General features: G+C 41.9%; 1 protein-coding gene across 1 annotated transcript in view; it reads left to right on the forward strand.

The window, feature by feature from the left end:
- ndst3 (N-deacetylase/N-sulfotransferase (heparan glucosaminyl) 3) overlaps window positions 1-15,005 on the forward strand; it is a 41,556-nt gene extending 26,551 nt beyond the window's left edge. The window contains exons 7-15 of the mRNA XM_079277810.1: window positions 4,647-4,829; window positions 6,147-6,243; window positions 7,037-7,160; window positions 7,706-7,880; window positions 8,317-8,487; window positions 8,903-9,012; window positions 11,741-11,843; window positions 12,935-13,045; window positions 13,940-15,005. Of these exons, the coding sequence (XP_079133936.1) occupies window positions 4,647-4,829; window positions 6,147-6,243; window positions 7,037-7,160; window positions 7,706-7,880; window positions 8,317-8,487; window positions 8,903-9,012; window positions 11,741-11,843; window positions 12,935-13,045; window positions 13,940-13,948 (1,083 nt within the window). The 3' untranslated portion in view covers window positions 13,949-15,005. The remainder of the gene's footprint in view (window positions 1-4,646; window positions 4,830-6,146; window positions 6,244-7,036; window positions 7,161-7,705; window positions 7,881-8,316; window positions 8,488-8,902; window positions 9,013-11,740; window positions 11,844-12,934; window positions 13,046-13,939) is intronic.
- Window positions 15,006-17,357: the final 2,352 nt, after the last annotated feature.

Genomic DNA, 17,357 nt, shown 5'->3' on the forward strand with positions numbered 1-17,357 from the left:
TGTCCTTCTCTGTCTTTTGCGCACACACACACACACACACACACACACACACAGGGTTTGACATTCTTACTGAAAGACAGAGGCTAATTACATTTTTTCCTCTGTTTCCATAATCTTTTGTCCTTCTCTTTCACTTCCTTCTTTTTTAATCAGTGTAATAAGAGATGAAACTCTCCTCTTGTTTTGTCTCTTAATGAGGAGAACTATTCTGCCATGACGTACGTCCACCCACACATGCACACATGCTCCCACATACGTAAAGACTGATGATTTATTTTTGCTTCTCCCTGCTATGTTTCCATTTGCAGACGCATCCGCTTTCATTAGTGTGTGCACTTTGTGTGTATAATCAATGGTGTTCGGTAGCTCACTGCTTTAGTCCCCAGGGGTTTCCTATTGTTTGATGATCTGCACATTGGTAACATTGTCACTTCCCATTCAGCGATTTAAATCACATTTGGCCTGTGGTGGCAGTTCACCACTGACAACAGCCAACATATTGAATGCGTGCGTGTACAAGTGCATTAACTGTATCTGTGTGCGCGCGTTTGTGCATGTGTCCATGTGCGTTAGGATACTTTTGCATCATTCCGGGCTGTATCAGCGATCATTGAGCTCCCCGTCTCACATAAGCTCGACAATCGATTGGACGACCTAGACTCTGCAAAACAGCCAATAGGGCACAAGTCATTCCCCGATAAATGGCCGGAGAGATGGTGAGAGAGGGCTGAGAGAGGAGAGAGGAGAGAGGGAGGACAAGAAGACATGGAGGGGGGGAGAGTCAGGGAGAGAAGGGTGAGAAGGTGGCAGACAGACTGAGATTTAATTTTCAGGTCACGGCATCTCGTGTCACTTGAGAATCCAGACACATACAAGGAGGAAGTGATGCACATACAGCCACAAACACACACCCGTATGTTTGTGTGTCCAAATATCTGCGTGCATCTGTGTGCATGTGTATTTTTGTACAAAATGAGTGTATAGCTGACATAAGCAGAGCTGTAGACATATTTCAGGGCTGACATTTAACGCTCAGCTCTGCCACTAAGCTTATTAGCCATATCAGCACAATTTCCCTTCCTCCTAGCCTTCTGTTTTACCCAGTACTCACCCGCACGCCTCTCACCTCTCCTCCAACTCTTTCTGCCTATTTTAACAAGTTATTCAGGAGGACTGTCACACATGTGAATCTTTTTGTCTCATTTCCACTCCTTTCTTCCCTTTATCCAGAATCCTGCTGATTGCTACTGAAGGCATTGGCAGCTTGTCAACACATACAGCCAGTCTCTAATGCACACAAACACACTCTCTCACACAAACACACACACATGTGACATGCACACATGTCACATGCACACATACACACGATACACTACAATCCAAAAGTAGAAATTACAAAGTGAGAGTAAAGCAGTGGAAGTTGGCAGAATGGAAAGGGGCAGAAGATGTTGACTGGAGCAGGCAGAATAAATTGAATCGAAATCATTTGGTGTGTTGACGCTCAGATTTCAATTATCCACTGATGAGGGAGAGACACTGCAAGAGCAAGAAGGGGAGAGAGGACGATGATGGTGAAGGGGAAACCAAGAGACGGGGGGGATGTAGGCTTCTTTTTAGGAGCAATTCAATCAGGGAGAAAATGTATATGGAACTAAGTGCTATGTATAATGGGAAACAGGCTACCTCAGCTACACATTGAAGGAGAGAGAAAGCAGCAGAGAAGGCAGAGCAGAAAGAGAGTGAGAGTTGTAGGCATGCATGAAAGGATGGATGGATAGATAGAGGGATAGAGAGATAGATAAAAAAAAATGGATAGAGCGGAAATAAATCCAACCTCATTTAAAACGCGTCATTTCCTCAGAAATGCAATCATGTTACCCTAGATTGGAGCATGTCACAAACTCAAATACATGGTTGGCGTTCTCTTAATCTTCCAAGACATGGCATATGTGTGTGTGTGCGTGTGTGAGACTGTTTGTGTGGCTGTGGGTTCATGTGTGCACAGGGGTTTTGAAGAACATCACTCCTTGTTGGACTGACATGCTTCATCAGAGCATCTAGGTCAGCATGAGATCAGAGAGAGTAGTGAAAAAAAAAATACACAAAGTGACTTTTTTGCAGAAAACGAGAGAGTGAGAACAAGACTTTAAAAGCACGAGAGAAGAGGGAGGAAATGAAGCTGCATAGGAGCAATGAGGACAAAAGACAAGGGGAACAGCTTAAAAGAGGGAAGCTGCAGGGTTGGGTTTATTTCTCTCATTTTTACACTTCCCTCCCAGTCCAGATCCAAGTATGATTTGAGCCCAATTCTGGTGTTAAATTATTAGCGCTGTATTCTTTATTAAAGGCACATAAGGGACTCAAATCAATCCAATATTCAGGAAATGAGACTTGGCACCAGATGCAGAGAAAAGGTTTATATGGTTCAGTTAATTGAATTCTTACCCACAGCGAGTTCTTCAACCAAAAGGGATTGGGGCTTGCACTGTCGGAAGAATAACACTCTCTCAAGTGGTTTTTTTTTTTTTTTTAATTCAGACTCACCTGCCAAGGTTACACCCCCCCCCCCCACCCCCCTACACACACACACACACACACCTACACACACACACACACACACACACACACACACACTCTGTACTTTGCTTTCTCTTTTCCTGCAGTTCTCCAATTACAAACAAATCATCTTCTCTCTCTCCCCCATTGTTTAATTTGGCAGTCAGTGCTTAAGCTCCATAATGAATGTTTCCATGTTCAATAACAACCAGATTCTCTCTCTCTCTCTCTCAATCTGTCTCTCTCTCTTACTCTCTCTCTCTCTCTGTCTTTCATGCACACACACACGCACATAACCGCACACGCATACACACACGTGCTGGGCCAGATTTCATAGGCTATTGAGTGGTTTGAAAGGAACATGAATCACTTTTTGATCACTTTGCCTGCTTTTAAAAAAAGCACAAAACAACACAAGAAGGGAGAGGTGGGAGACTTTGAACTGGTTAATGGTTTATTTCATCGTTTATTTACTCAGGTCAGATTTGTCTGCATTCACTGTGTATCCGTCTAAAACCTTTTCATTTTACAATATTCACCCCCACCCAAACCACTGCAGTGTGCGGTGGGAAATATCCTCTCTCAATCCTAAATGTGAATAGATGTTTCCGGTGAGACGCTGTCGAGTTTAATGTTACACGTTTCAAAGAGCAGTACTCCAATTTCTCTATGCATGCTTGGAAGAGAGAGGTTCTTCGTTTTTGACATGACGAGAGAGGAGGAGTAAGCAAACATTTATTACTGCCGTGTGTTTCTGTTGTTCCGAGTTGAGTGCATGTCGGTGATGCCTTGACAGTGGTTCCACATTGTTGCCCTTACATCAACCAGATTGATATGAAGCAGGCACGGCTGGATGGTGCACTGCTTAAAGTGAGCACAAGAAAGGAAGGCCGTGGCAGATGCACACACTTGTGCTGGAATACACCAACACACAAATGCATGAACAATTATGCTGACACACACACACGAAAAATGACTCCGACATGCACACCCTTGCTCCTCTCTGTCTGTGTTGCATTCTTTGTCACAGAGACACACACAATTAGCCACACACATCTGGTTCTTCTTTCTCCCTCCCACAGTATCGCACACACACACACACACACACACACACACAGTATTCGGGGGCGATCAGTATTCTGAACAGCTTCCCGGGTCGGCCGGACGCTGATCCATCAAACCCCGACACTGTGTCGCTTTGTATCTGCGGCAAGCTTCAGCATTAAAGAGGAGGACCGACAGTCCTCTGTCACCAGGAAATTCACTTCTATATAATCTGTTCACATTCAGAGACATTCTCCCAAATCATTCATGCACACACTGACAGACACGCACATTCTCACACCCACCAAATAATTCATATCTTAATGGCCGATGTTACCGTTTCATCCAGACACTTCACGTTCCCAAGCTCCCTCCAATCACAAAAGAAGTGTGTGTGTGTGTGTGTGCATGCATTTGTCTGTAGCAGCTATCTTAGCTTGTCTCTTTGGTCAGCCTATGAAAGCAGTGAGGCGTGGACAGATAGCCTGGACACACTATCTCTCCTTCACTCCCTATGAGTGACTCCTTCTCCATCACACACATTTGCCGTCATGAACACACACCGACACACTCAAACACTTTCCCGCGTGTAGCTGCATCTCTCCCATCACCCAGTGGCTGAGGAGTATTCTGCTGCCTCTTCAGCTTTATCTATCAGGAGTGGTGAATACATCGGCTTCAGTTAATCCGTTTTCCTCTTTATACGTGAAACTGTGTGTCGCTGAAAGTGTATGTATATCTTACGTAACAAAAGTGAGTGTGTCTCTTTCCAAAGTGATGGCAAATATTGATACCCGGTGGACATCTGCTCTGTTAGTGACTTTAAAACTATCACACACTGAGAAATAATCTGTTCGCTTCCCACTGCAGTCATAACAACATTGATTCGATTTACTGCGCTGCCTCAGTTTTTCCCAAACACGGGAACTTGGGAAATTGGATTTTTACTTAATCTCAAATTTGCACAATACAATGTATTTCCTTCTCTCCACTACTCTCCCTTTTCCTCTCTACCCCTCTACTCTGTCTCTGTTTCCCCTTCTTAGATCAGTATATTCATGACCCACTTGTCTAACTATGGCAATGATCGACTGGGCCTTTACACATTCGTCCACCTGGCCTCCTTCCTTCGCTCGTGGACAAACATGAAACTCCACACACTCCCACCCCTGCAGCTTGCACACAAGTACTTCCAGCTTTTTCCCGAACAAAGGAACCCGCTCTGGCAGGTGTGTTTGCATGGATATTTGCCCACATGTATGGGTTTGTGTGTTTCTGCATTCCTGTGTTAAAATATTCTCATGTGGATTTAATGAGAGTTCATTTTCCAGTATGCTAACTAATTGTCTCAAAAGCCTGGAAAAGATGGAAAGATGGACTATTTAACTGGTATTTACCCTTGTGTATTAGACAAAAAAGCAATTTAGGATTTTTCTTAGCACAAGGGAAATATAAAAAACAAAAAAGGGACTTAATATACAAAGATGATGGATGTAATTTAATCAACAATGGTGGAAAGTATTGTCCAACAGAGTCTGACACAAACAGCAAACCATAGAGGTACCAATACACTAAAAATATGTTATTTTACAAAATGAGAAACAAAAAAAAAAAGGACTGAAATATAGATACATGATCACAGTTGAAGAGGGATTACTGCCATTCCGCTTACAAGTATGAATATGACATTTGCCTAAAATAATAACAAGGTTACCGGTATCAGAAGTTATGCATCCAAGTTGTCCATGAAATGGAACATATCATTTTAAGCAAATGACGGAACCATTTTTAACAACAGCCACGTATGAATATCAGACCAAAACTAATTTGTGTGTGAACATTTCAAAAATAAGTGGCCAATGGTTTCAGCTTCTGAAGAACACGACATGCAAGGTATATCAAATGTATATCTTTTGTGAAACACTATAGGGTAGATTGCTGATACTATTTCAAAATAATTAATATGAGTAATAGGACATGATAGATAAAAGGAAAAGGACTGTCCCCTTAAAGTGACCTCGACATCCTGTACAGAGCATGACTTAAAGCCCCCAAAATATTTTTTTTAAACCAGACAAACTGTTTTGTATCCAACAAATTGACATCACCAACTTTTAGAGAAGGTAAGGAAGGTGCAATCAAAGAAAATTGCATACTGCTTTGTATAAATCGAGGTTAAGGAATGTCATACTTATTTCTTAAAACAGTAATTTAATATTTGATGGTAACATCTTAAAAAGATAAAAAGGTTCCATCTGAATTCAATAAATCATAAACATATTTTAAACCATTGGCATACCAATCAGCTTTAAAAATGGATTTTCTCTTCATGATAGGGATTTTGTTGTAGACAATGCAGGTCTTTTATAGTATTGTTTGAAACATGCTCACTGCTAGTTGTATGCATGACACACCAACAAAAACCTCATTCAGTCATTAAAGTTAGTAAATCCTGCATGTACTGAAGGTATACGGCATGTGTTTTTATATCTTTTATGTGTACATCATTACTTGAATCACTAATTGTTTGTCTATGCCTTTTGTAGAACCCATGCGATGACAAACGACATAAAGACATCTGGTCTAAAGAGAAAACCTGTGACAGGTTACCCAAGTTCATGGTCATAGGCCCACAGAAAACAGGTAAGCTACACACAAACACAGACTCAGACATGCACATACAACACAGAGACTCCTTCAGTGTGCCCAGGTGTCTATAGATCCTCAACATCAGAGCCCATTCATTCAATCCCCCTCGCTGCTTTGGTCTTGTCAGAGCCAGACAAAGCCTCCTTTCTTCCACCCAGCAACCACCCTCTCCTTTTCTGTATGTCTCTCTCAAAGAGAAAAAAAGACGAGATTATTAAAAATCTGTATACACTGGCTTCGTGTGATGACAGGAATTGTAATTGCTGGTGTTTGATGTGAGAGGTGAGGGGGTCCCGTAATGCTGCTGATTAACCAGGTGATAATTTACTAATGGGGTCAATATGGCAACATTAGCAGTCCGACAACAACCACAGTACAATCAATTCTCATTTTATTGAAGGGTATGCCTCACATGACAGAGATGGTAGAGCAAATGGAAAAACAGGGTGAGGGGGATGTAGCAGGATGCGTGGGAGTAGGTTTTCGGGGACCGGGGTGAAAAGGGAGCTGCTGAGGGTGAAACAGAGGGTGCGACCAAAGCCCCAGGTGCTGATTGGTGTCAAATGATTTTTGAATCATTTGATAGGGAGGCCTGTGGTCATTGCACACATAGTGTATTCTCAGCAAGATATAAATCTTGCGGAGGGTAAAATCATCCAGTATGGATCAGTGGATGACAGCTCTCACACATACTGGTGGACACACACATACACACACACACAAACACAGACTACTCTCTGCAGAGCTGCATTAACGAGCCGGTTATGAATTATGCCCTTTCTTCCAGGAACGACAGCACTTTATCTCTTCCTACTGATGCATCCCTCCATCTCCAGTAACTTCCCCAGTCCAAAGACGTATGAGGAGGTCCAGTTCTTTAACACCAATAACTACCACAAAGGAATTGACTGGTAAGAACACACACACGCATCCTATTACACTTATCATTCTCTCTCTGGACCTTTTTATTCGTCAAAACTTAAGGTAAAAAGAAATATTATGAACAACCCTTATCCATTTTGCAAGGTTGTTGTTGATCTCAATGTGCCTTGCAGACTTCAATGACACATTAAGGACTTCCAAGCAGTTTAAAAACATCTTCAAAATGGTCTTTTAAGCCTGCAAACATAAGCCAACAGACACATGGATGCCTAAATTGACCCATAAATGGGTTACTTAGCTGACAGATACACAGCTGGTGCAGTATCCGAAGTCATCCAGAAAAGACTTATCTCTGAAAATGTGTCATTAAACACTGTTGAAATTATATTGTCAAGTTTATTTTAGGCTCCCTGTCTAAGCACATATTAATGCCATAACTTTGAGACTGTATCTGACTTTGTAAAGATTTAGCACACTACACTACGGGTGACTGAGTTTGCAGAAATGCTGTGCTGCCTGTGTAAGAGCTGGTGGCCTCAGTGTGTGTGTACGTGCATTTGCATGGTATTTGCAGGTACATGGAGTTTTTCCCCGTGCCCTCGAATGTTAGCACGGACTTCCTGTTTGAGAAGAGTGCAAACTACTTCCCCTCAGAGGAGTCCCCGCGTCGAGCTGCTGCCCTGCTGCCCAAGGCCAAGATCATCACCCTGCTCATCAACCCTTCTGATAGGGCCTACAGCTGGTATCAGGTACATACACAAACACACAGAATATATTAGATCCCAGTGACTGCGCATGTATTATTTTTTAATTCTATTCAGCGGCCTGCTTCATCATATGATGTGCTTCGTCTCTGTATTGACTTTAATTGAATTCTCTGTCCAAGATTGAGTTTGGAGTGAGATTCCTCACTGTGACTATGGAGTTAATGAGCCTGATTTTTCCATACGTCTCAGTGTGGGAAATGTCACAAGATCCTGTTATCTTCCGCTCAAGTCCATTTGATTAATGAGACATGAATGTCAACAACGTGCCAGCTCAAATGTCATTGTCGACAATAAAAAATTGTCTCTCGTGCAAAGTTGTAAATATATTTCTTGACGTAATGAGATCCATTGCAAGGAATGAGATCCATTGCACATTTAGAGTGGTTCTTTATGTGGCTGTATCTGCTACCCTGCGCAGCATCAAAGAGCTCACGAGGACCACGCAGCCCTGCGGTTCACCTTCTATGATGTCATCAGTGCGCGAGCGGGAGCACCGGCCGAGCTCCGCTCCCTGCAGAGCCGCTGTCTCATCCCCGGTCTCTACTCCTCACACCTAGAAAGGTGGCTTACTTACTACCCTGCTAACCAGGTACGCACAGGCACAGACCCAGATGCACTCCGTTTGCGCTCTAATACCAAACGCATGCACAAATAACACAGTATGTAATGTAAAAGCCTTGTATTGGTTCTGTAAAATGGTATTTGTTGTTCACACATTTGGAAGAAAGGGAATGAAATATTTCAGATATGACATTCACAGATTTTTTTCTGTGATGGGAAGTACATACAGTAACACTTTGTTCATTGCCTGAAGAAATTTGTTGGAAAACGTCACAAAAAAGAGTAAAGTAATATGTTTCAGCTGCTTTCAGAGTTCTGTTTTCCAGCATTTGTAGCGATCATAAAAGTGGATCAAATTGTCCGAAAGAAGCTGCTCCCATGCTTTTCACAAACAAGTTAGTTAACAGTACCCAGTGTTACAGTATGAATGTATCTGTGTGTAGGTGATGATCATAGATGGCCATCAGCTGAGAACTGACCCTGCGGCAGTGATGGATGAAGTGCAGAAGTTCCTGGGAGTCACTCCTCACCTCAACTACTCCCAGGCCCTGATGTAAGTCTCTCTTGCTTTCTCTCTTACGTCTCCTCCATCCCTGGCGTTCCTGGGTTAGGAGCCTTTCTCCTGGCGTGCACTGTGATAGAACTTTTTGTACAGATTCAAGCTGTAACAAGACTCCAAACCCAAATCTGTGTGAAGTCTGACATCTATTGGTGAAGAGTGGGACACTAAGCTGGTCATCTCCAATTTGCCAGTCTTTGGTGCCAGGTGGTGTCATTCTCTAAAAACTACAACAGGCCGTGACATCACCTGGCATCAAAGATCAGCCAATAGCATGTGGTCAATTCACAGCTTGCTTTGAGTTGTTACATTTATCCCTTCACTCAAATTGAGGTTTGGACTATTGTCAAGGGGCAAATTGTATGTAGTAGTATGTGGTCCCAATAGAGAGAGCAAAGAGGATATAGATACAAGACGAAAAAGAGATGATGAGACAAAAAAGAGAAAATAAACATTGAGGAATTTTGTTACGGTTACGGTTGTAAAAAGAAGTAATTTATAAACCTAGCAGGTCATTTTGTGTAACGTGTAATGACTCGGAAAGCCTTATTTATTCGAATTGATAGACACTTACATCTCCTGACACTCATATTCTAGGCATACTTCCAAACATATTAGGCATATTAACATTTGATTACATTGCTTGCACAATTTTCAAGTCTATAAATATCGTTTTTATTACATATAAACAAGCAGCAATAAAAGATTCATGCCTGTTCTTGCCAAAAGACAGTTGAGTGGTGAAGTCTCAGCCCCCTGAGCCGCTGGCCAGGGATCAAATCCCAACAGAGCGTTGACTGTCTCACTTACACTGCCTGCCTGTCTGCATTACATCTCTCTGAATAAATAAAACGTAAAGGTTGGTGCACTGCACACTGTCAATCCGAAAGAACTAAAACAGCAAATGCACCAGTAACCAAAGTAAATAAGTAAAGCAACTTCTACAGTATGAACTAAATATATATATTGCATTATTAACAGATAAAAAAGGCAGGCGAAAAGGGAGGAACAACGTTTTTTTTATTGTAAAGCGAAATATGATGTAGCCTAGAATATATGCATATCCACCAATTGTGCTTTGGCCTCTTGATGCTCTGAACTCATTCTCCATTAGAGATGTTCCATGTGACCTTCAAGTTTGGTAGGAGTGGTAGCTGCTTCATTCATCTTGAGCACCACTCATCAGAATGCATCTGCTTGCAAGCCCTCAAATCTCCAGACAGGGACATCTCGAACATGTAGCTGAGATTGAGACATAGAGTGCCTCTGTCTTGAATCACAAGCCCACATGCATACAAATAATGTGTGAAGAGATGCATTTTGACAGAATAATAAAGCAGTTGTGTGTGTGTGTGATTTCTGGGTGAAGACAGAGTTACACAAAAGCCTAATTTTTCTTTTCAACTTCTCATTCTTTTGACATGGCAGCGGTCTGGCAAATCCTCAACACTGGAGTCTATTTATTTAATCCCTCTTTCTTTTCTTCCTCCTGTTCTGTCAGAGGAAAACTGAAGGAGAACCACTTAACTATTTTTTTCTCTTTTATTCACCCACTGATGCATGCGGATAAAGAACAATATTGGCATCTTTCAGTCACATCAACATTAGCCTTTACACTCTGACTGCCTCATACCTCATATGCAAATATACACTCAAATATGCTTATACAGTATATGTGCATACATAAATATATATACATGTCTCTGTATTCATGCATATACACAGGTCAACAAGCATATATATACTAGGGTTCTTTGCTTTGAAAGTCACCTCCCATTTCCTCGCCTTTTGATAGGTTGTCACATAACCTGCTGCTGGGGTGCAACAGTCTTTGCACAATGCTGATATGAAAGGCAAGTTGGCTTCACAAGGGAGTCTCATCGAGCCAATACAGGAACGTTATAGAGACATCAAATGGATTGAAATATTTTTCTCGCACATTTATGTTTTTTTTTACATTTAGTAATGAACTGAAGTACCATCTTAGGGCACATACAGAGCATGTACATCTCCAAGTGATTAGACGTTCTCTTTCTTATCTCCTTGTTATTATCTCTCTTTGGGAGCCATGTTTTCTGATGTCTGCTCTTTTAATGACTGAATTGATCTGGTCATGTACCTGCAAACTATGGCAGTCAGCTAATCTTCCACTGTGTTTTTTTGTCTAGAGTGAGTCTTGATTATAAGACATCTCCTATTAACAAAATACTTTATTGGATAGAGACTTATCGAAGATAAGGCAGGATGTCGCTTTGCTAGCGGCAGCCTGTTATAGCAACTCTGTGTCTTCGTCCTTTTGTTGTGTTTCCATCGTTGGTTTATGTGAACCTGTGTTTTTTTTTTTTTATTGCCTTGTGTTTTTTGTCTTGCTGCTATAGTGTTTTAATTTACCTCAGGGGATTAATAAAGCCAACTATCTATATCTTGAACACGTTGGATAAAACAAGGAGGACATACTGTCAGCGTCCTCCAATCAGAGGATTGAATGTTCGATCCCCGGCTCCGCTAGTTCATGTACCACAAATTGCTCCTGTAGGCTGTTCCAGTATGAATGGGTGTGAATGGGGGAATGACATGTAATGTGCTTTGAGTGGTTGGAAGACTAGAAAGGCACTGTACAAGTCCATTTACCGTAATGTAGGTCAAATAATTACTTCAATTTGTATTAAGATTTCTCTTCTTTTTCTCTTCCATCCGTCTCTCTCTGTTTCTTTTATCCCAGGTTTGACCCTCAGAAGGGCTTTTGGTGCCAGCTCCTTGAGGGAGGAAAGACTAAATGTTTGGGAAAGAGCAAAGGAAGAAAGTACCCTCCTATGGAGTCAGAGGTAAACATACACATTGTATGTAGAATAGATTTCTGTTCACTGAAAAAATGATATGCATTGAATGAAATGTTAGAGAAAGAGGAAAAAGAAAAAGCAGCAGCCTGACTGACAGTGATACACAGTCCCCTCCACCACTGTGGCAAAATTTCCCACAGGACTCAGTGGTGGGGTGGAAACTGACAGCCAATCAGATCCAGCCAGAAAGTTACAACCTAATTACGGGGACTCAATAGCGACATAGCACCGTGTGTGTGTGTGTGTGTGTGTGAGTAGAAGGAGAAACGGTGGAAGGAGAAAATCCAATTCATAAATCTTTGTCCTGGCTACTGATTCTACAGAGTAGAGACCAGACCTGCCAACAATGAATCACACATTTGCTCTCACATGAAGACAAGCACACAGAGACACGATTTGTCTTCCCTCATGTGCTCACACATGGCTATGGCTGCCTCTCAGTGTCACCTGTAATTAAACTGCAATTGAGTTTTCACCAAGGGTACAGAAGGAGAGGACAGATGAGGAGGAGGGAAATGGAGGGAACACCGGGGAGGACAGACACAGAGGAGGAAATGAGGGATGCACACAGGAGGGAGAGGGATAATGGATCTCATACAGCCTTCGTGTAATTTTCTTCCTCTCTAACCTCTCTTTTCATACCACATGGCACTTAGTGGCCCTAAAGGTCCTATTGAGGAGAAATAAACTAATCTAAAGATGCTGGCACATCATTAATCTCTCTCAATTTCTTGTTTGCCCCATACTCTCATGCTGTCTTTTTATTTTCTCCTCTAAATATGCCTCCCTCCAACCATTTTTCCATTCACCTTTCCTGTCTCCTTCTCTAATCCCTTTTTTCCCTCCTTGCTCATGTCTCTCCTCCATTTACTGCCTATTTCCATATGTTTTACTATACTTTCTGTCTTTCTGCCACTTATCGAATGCTGACTCACCATCTTTACTCTTTCCCTACATGTTTTATTTCCTCACTCGATCTCCCTCACTCCCCCACCTCCCATGTGTGCTCATCCTCTTACCTATTTTGCACTCACCCTTCCTCTTCTCCCATCTTTTTCCTGCTCTTCTCTCTTCAGGCGCATGCATACCTCTCCAGGTACTACAGGGAACACAACGTGGAGCTGTCAAAGCTGCTGCATCGCCTCGGACAGCCCCTCCCCTCCTGGCTAAGAGAGGAGCTGCAGAAGGTCAGCGTGCATTCAACTCTGTGACATTTATCTCATCAGCTTATAAATGCAAGTCAACATTTCAAAATGGACTTACGTCAGCAGACTGCAAAACTTGTTCTTGGAGCCCCTGAAAACTTGGTTTCATATCTTAAGTATCTTTTTATGATTATTTTAGGGAATTTCTGCTTTATTTGATAGTAATAGAGATACACAGGAAAGGCAGGGCAGAGAGAGGGGATGATATGCAGCAAAGTGCCCTGGGCCCTGGTAAACTACCAGAACAATTAGAGATATAGTTTGATAAAAAAACACCACGAGTTATTATTTATTAAGCGTTGCCAGATTTTGATTCAAACTTTGCTCACCTCTGATTGGTGCATGGGAATATATTTGTCATTATCTCTTTTAACACTCACTTCAAACCAGTGAGAGAGGAAAGAAAAACACAATACAGAAAAGGTATCAATGGATGATTCAAAATACAAAGAGAATACAAATATTGTTGGCTTCTTCAAAAGAAAACATCCTCTGATTACCTCCTAATCCTGTCGAGGTATTCAAAGCATGCACCTAAATGAGGCTTCCTGGTGTAAGTGCTGCTGCTGACAGTCGTCTCACCTTGATCTCGGCAGAGCCCTCTTTCTTCTACAGTGCTCAACATTGTTTTTCTTTTGTCTGTGGATTTGTTTGTGCTACTGCTTGCCACTGTTTGCGATTTAGAGGGAGCCACTTGACAAGTCTGTTGCGGTTTTTCAGCCCATTCACAGCAATTGCAGCATGTTTTCTGTCCTTTTTCATGGTTGGCATTTGAATCAGTAGGTAAACAAAATTGAATTAACAACTTTTTTCTTCCCTTTTCCCTCTTTTCTGTTTCCCTCTCTATCCCCTCCCTCTCATTACCTCTTTCTGAAGGTTAGATAACCTTTGCATCCATGAACCAGGGTTAAAGGTCAAGGGGTCAAGGACCAGGAGCACCTGACCGTCAGATGATCTATCTGTGGCCTTTTAGTGAACCCTGAGGCGAAGGCAAGGACCAGGTGCCTTGTTTCACCTAAGAGCTGTGACACAGCCGGAAGGAGCAGCGGGCTGAAGCTTGAACTCTTGGAAGGATGAAAGGATGGATGGAGGAATCAGAGCTCCAGGTGACTCTGCCAGCTCTGCAGAATGTGGGACTAGAAGGAAGAGCCACATTATAAGGATGAAGACAACCATGACTGGCAAGTCTCTGATGCTCAAACCCTGCTCTGAAATGTGGTGAACTCTCGTGAAGAGCTGCAGTGACTTTGATTACTTTTTGTTTAATTTTCACCTCTAATTTATGATGCCAGAACAGCGCTGGTCAGCTGTGCGTGTTTCCTGTAGAGATGATTTTGCACTAAGTTCTGTTTCATGCGTTTCCAAGACACAAAAAACCCCTCACCCATATGTGGTTCTGTTTTTCTATCTTTTAGTTGTTGTTTTTTGTCCCAATGAGAGTGAATAGACTCAGGGTGAGTGACAGGATTCCCACGATAGGTTGTCATTGTTTTATGAGTTCATTTTTAAGTTCATTTTTTTAAGTGAAGCTAGTTTCTGGTAGATCTGGTAGCCTTGTTCACATTTAGAGATGTCCCTTGAGGCTTTCATTGGAAAGTATGGCCCAGAGATGAGTCAAGCAAGATGCGTTGCCTGCTCATTATTTTCCCGTGATGAGCCATGCAGAAGAACGCTGTGTCCATTTAGCAGAGCATGAGCGCTGATGGCTTTAGTGCTAAGGACTGAGGGCACATGAGTTTGTGAAGAAAGCTGACCAAAATGAGCCGAGTGGATATGACACTCAATTCCAACACTCTTTAAGTAGCTACTGTAACCGCAGGCAGTTTTTGTTTTGACCGTGTTTCATTCAAGTCTCAACTTCCTTTTTCTTTCCTTTTTAAAACCAGTGGCCTACGTTGTTGAGCTTCTATTTCAATGCAAAAAAACCCAAAATGTCAAACACAGAAACAGAAATTAAAGAAATGGATATTACCGATGGCATACGATTCATTTTTTTTAATGCGGAAGCAACACGGATGAACCATGTTGACCCGAATACACACTTGTGAAGTCTAATCTTTGGCCTGAATGGTTGACAATAGACTCAAGGTAAGTTTAAAATGACATGGAGAAGACAGTTTGCTCTTTGAGGAAACAGTCAGCAGGAACTAACCTACCATACAATAATGTTCAGTTAAAAACAAGGTTGTGTAACTATTCCTGTTTTCACAATACAACACAGAAATGCACAGAGCACGCATGTCAGACTGCAAAGTGTAGACAATGCTATGACACAATAAAAAATAAAGCAAGAAAGAATGCCAATATGGACAAACAACGAAATAGCAGACACTCACACCATTCACAGACCTCTTTGTTTGGTAAATGACTGCAGCTGAAGATTCCATGCTGTATCTTCTGAGAGCCACACTGTTACTATTTGTCACACATGATGCATTGAACCACAATGCATTTACATGCTTATTCAGAAAGAGTAATACTTTAGAATATATCTACCAACATGTTGTGGTGGTTCACAGGTTGCTCAACAGGGACAAAACAAATAGGGGGCTTTGAACTAAAAAGACTGGAACACCGGAAGATATCCACTTGATCTGACTATCTCAGACTGCTGACGCCTCATACTAACTTCATGTATACTTCTAAATCACTTGCATTGAAAGTACATTAAGAAGTGATCTTTCAAAAGCCAGGATGAGGAACAGGAGGAATGTTTACAACAAGCAAGCAAGTAAAACCTGTTTCTATGACCATATAGAATAGAATTTATACTATCTTTATCCCTTTAAGGGGGAACTTTTTCTCTGCATTTGACCCACCGCTGTATATAGGGAGCAGTGGGCTGCCAAGTGACGGGCGTCCGGGGAGCCGGGGGTTCAGTGTATTGCTTTGTACACTTCGACACACGACACGTCCCAGTGTCCCAGCGTCCCAGGGATCGAACCATTGACCTTCCGGTTCCCAGACGACCTCTTAACCCAGTGTGCCACAGTGTCAACATTTCAAAGGCGCCCAAGGTGCCTGACTATTGTTCTAAGACAGTCTGAAAACAGCCTGCAGTGAGGGTTCCCAGGTGAGATTGTATTTTTCAATCTGCTGTTGAGCTTTTTGTTTTTATTTCTGTACATAAAATGTAAAAATTAGCAATAAACCTTGAATGCGATGGAGGGCCTTGACACTTCCAAAGCAACAGGAAACAACATTTAGCCATGAAGTCACACACTACCGCCCAAACACGTCTGATGGGTCCGACTGTACAGTGTGAGAAATCAATAAAAACATCCATCGCCAGTAAGGCATGTGACGACCCTCCTCCCATCCACTAGGTGTCCCTGTTTTGTTTCTGGTTGTCTGTTGCAGGTGCTGAATGGAGGATCATCAGCTGCATGAGCCACACCTTGGCCTGTTGCCTGCTCAGGCCATAAATATTTCCCTCATTTAGCAGCTTTGGCCTCTCTAGGGGAGATCCTGTCGTCCCGCCGGCATGTATTTGCTTTATGGCATGTGGTTGTTTTATGTTCTCTTTCTACCATACATGCAGTCCACCACTAATTAGCTGATATAAACTGCATTACTTGTATATGTTTTTGTAAATAAATTACTTTTCTTAGCAGCCTGCTCATCTGGCCTGAGCCGAGCTGTGACAGGCAGGAGTGAAGGAAAGCACACAGCATGTGAATGTCAGCATTATTTTACTCTTTTTAAGCAACTCTCAAATTTTACACTCATAGAACCACTTTTGGCAGATATGGATGAAAGTTGAAATTTACATAATGGCTTCCCAGAACTGAGTGAGTGAAGGGGACTGAAATCACTTCAGGTATTCCAGTTGGCTCATTTACGGCAGAGTTAGATCTCGACTGCAGAGTTCCCACGGGCAGTTAATAGCAGGAAGGAGTTTTTACATATTAAGTCGATTAACTGCATACTTGACAAATGAAAAAAGTATTTTTTTTGGACATGATATAATGGCTGTAATGTTCTGTTTTTACATCATTAATTAAACAGATCGTTATTGATAAAAAGAATAGACTTGCGATTTGGTCTACGGTATACCTGATTATAAATAATACATATTTTATAATAGAAAGATAAAGGAAGTACATTACTCAAGTGTTGTACATCTAGATGTAATCAGTCTAAAAGTAATCAAAATCCCAAATCCATGAACTTCTTAATCCATCTTCTAAAGCAGCTATGAGGAGGGTACATTTAGCAGCTAATGTGATGTGTCTCTTATGCAGGTTTAATTATTACCCTCAGATCTTTCCCATCTTTTCCTCATGTTGCCAGA

The sequence above is a fragment of the Melanostigma gelatinosum genome (genome assembly GCF_949748355.1).
Source record: "Melanostigma gelatinosum genome assembly, chromosome: 11".
NCBI classification, from domain to species: Eukaryota; Metazoa; Chordata; class Actinopteri; order Perciformes; family Zoarcidae; genus Melanostigma; species Melanostigma gelatinosum.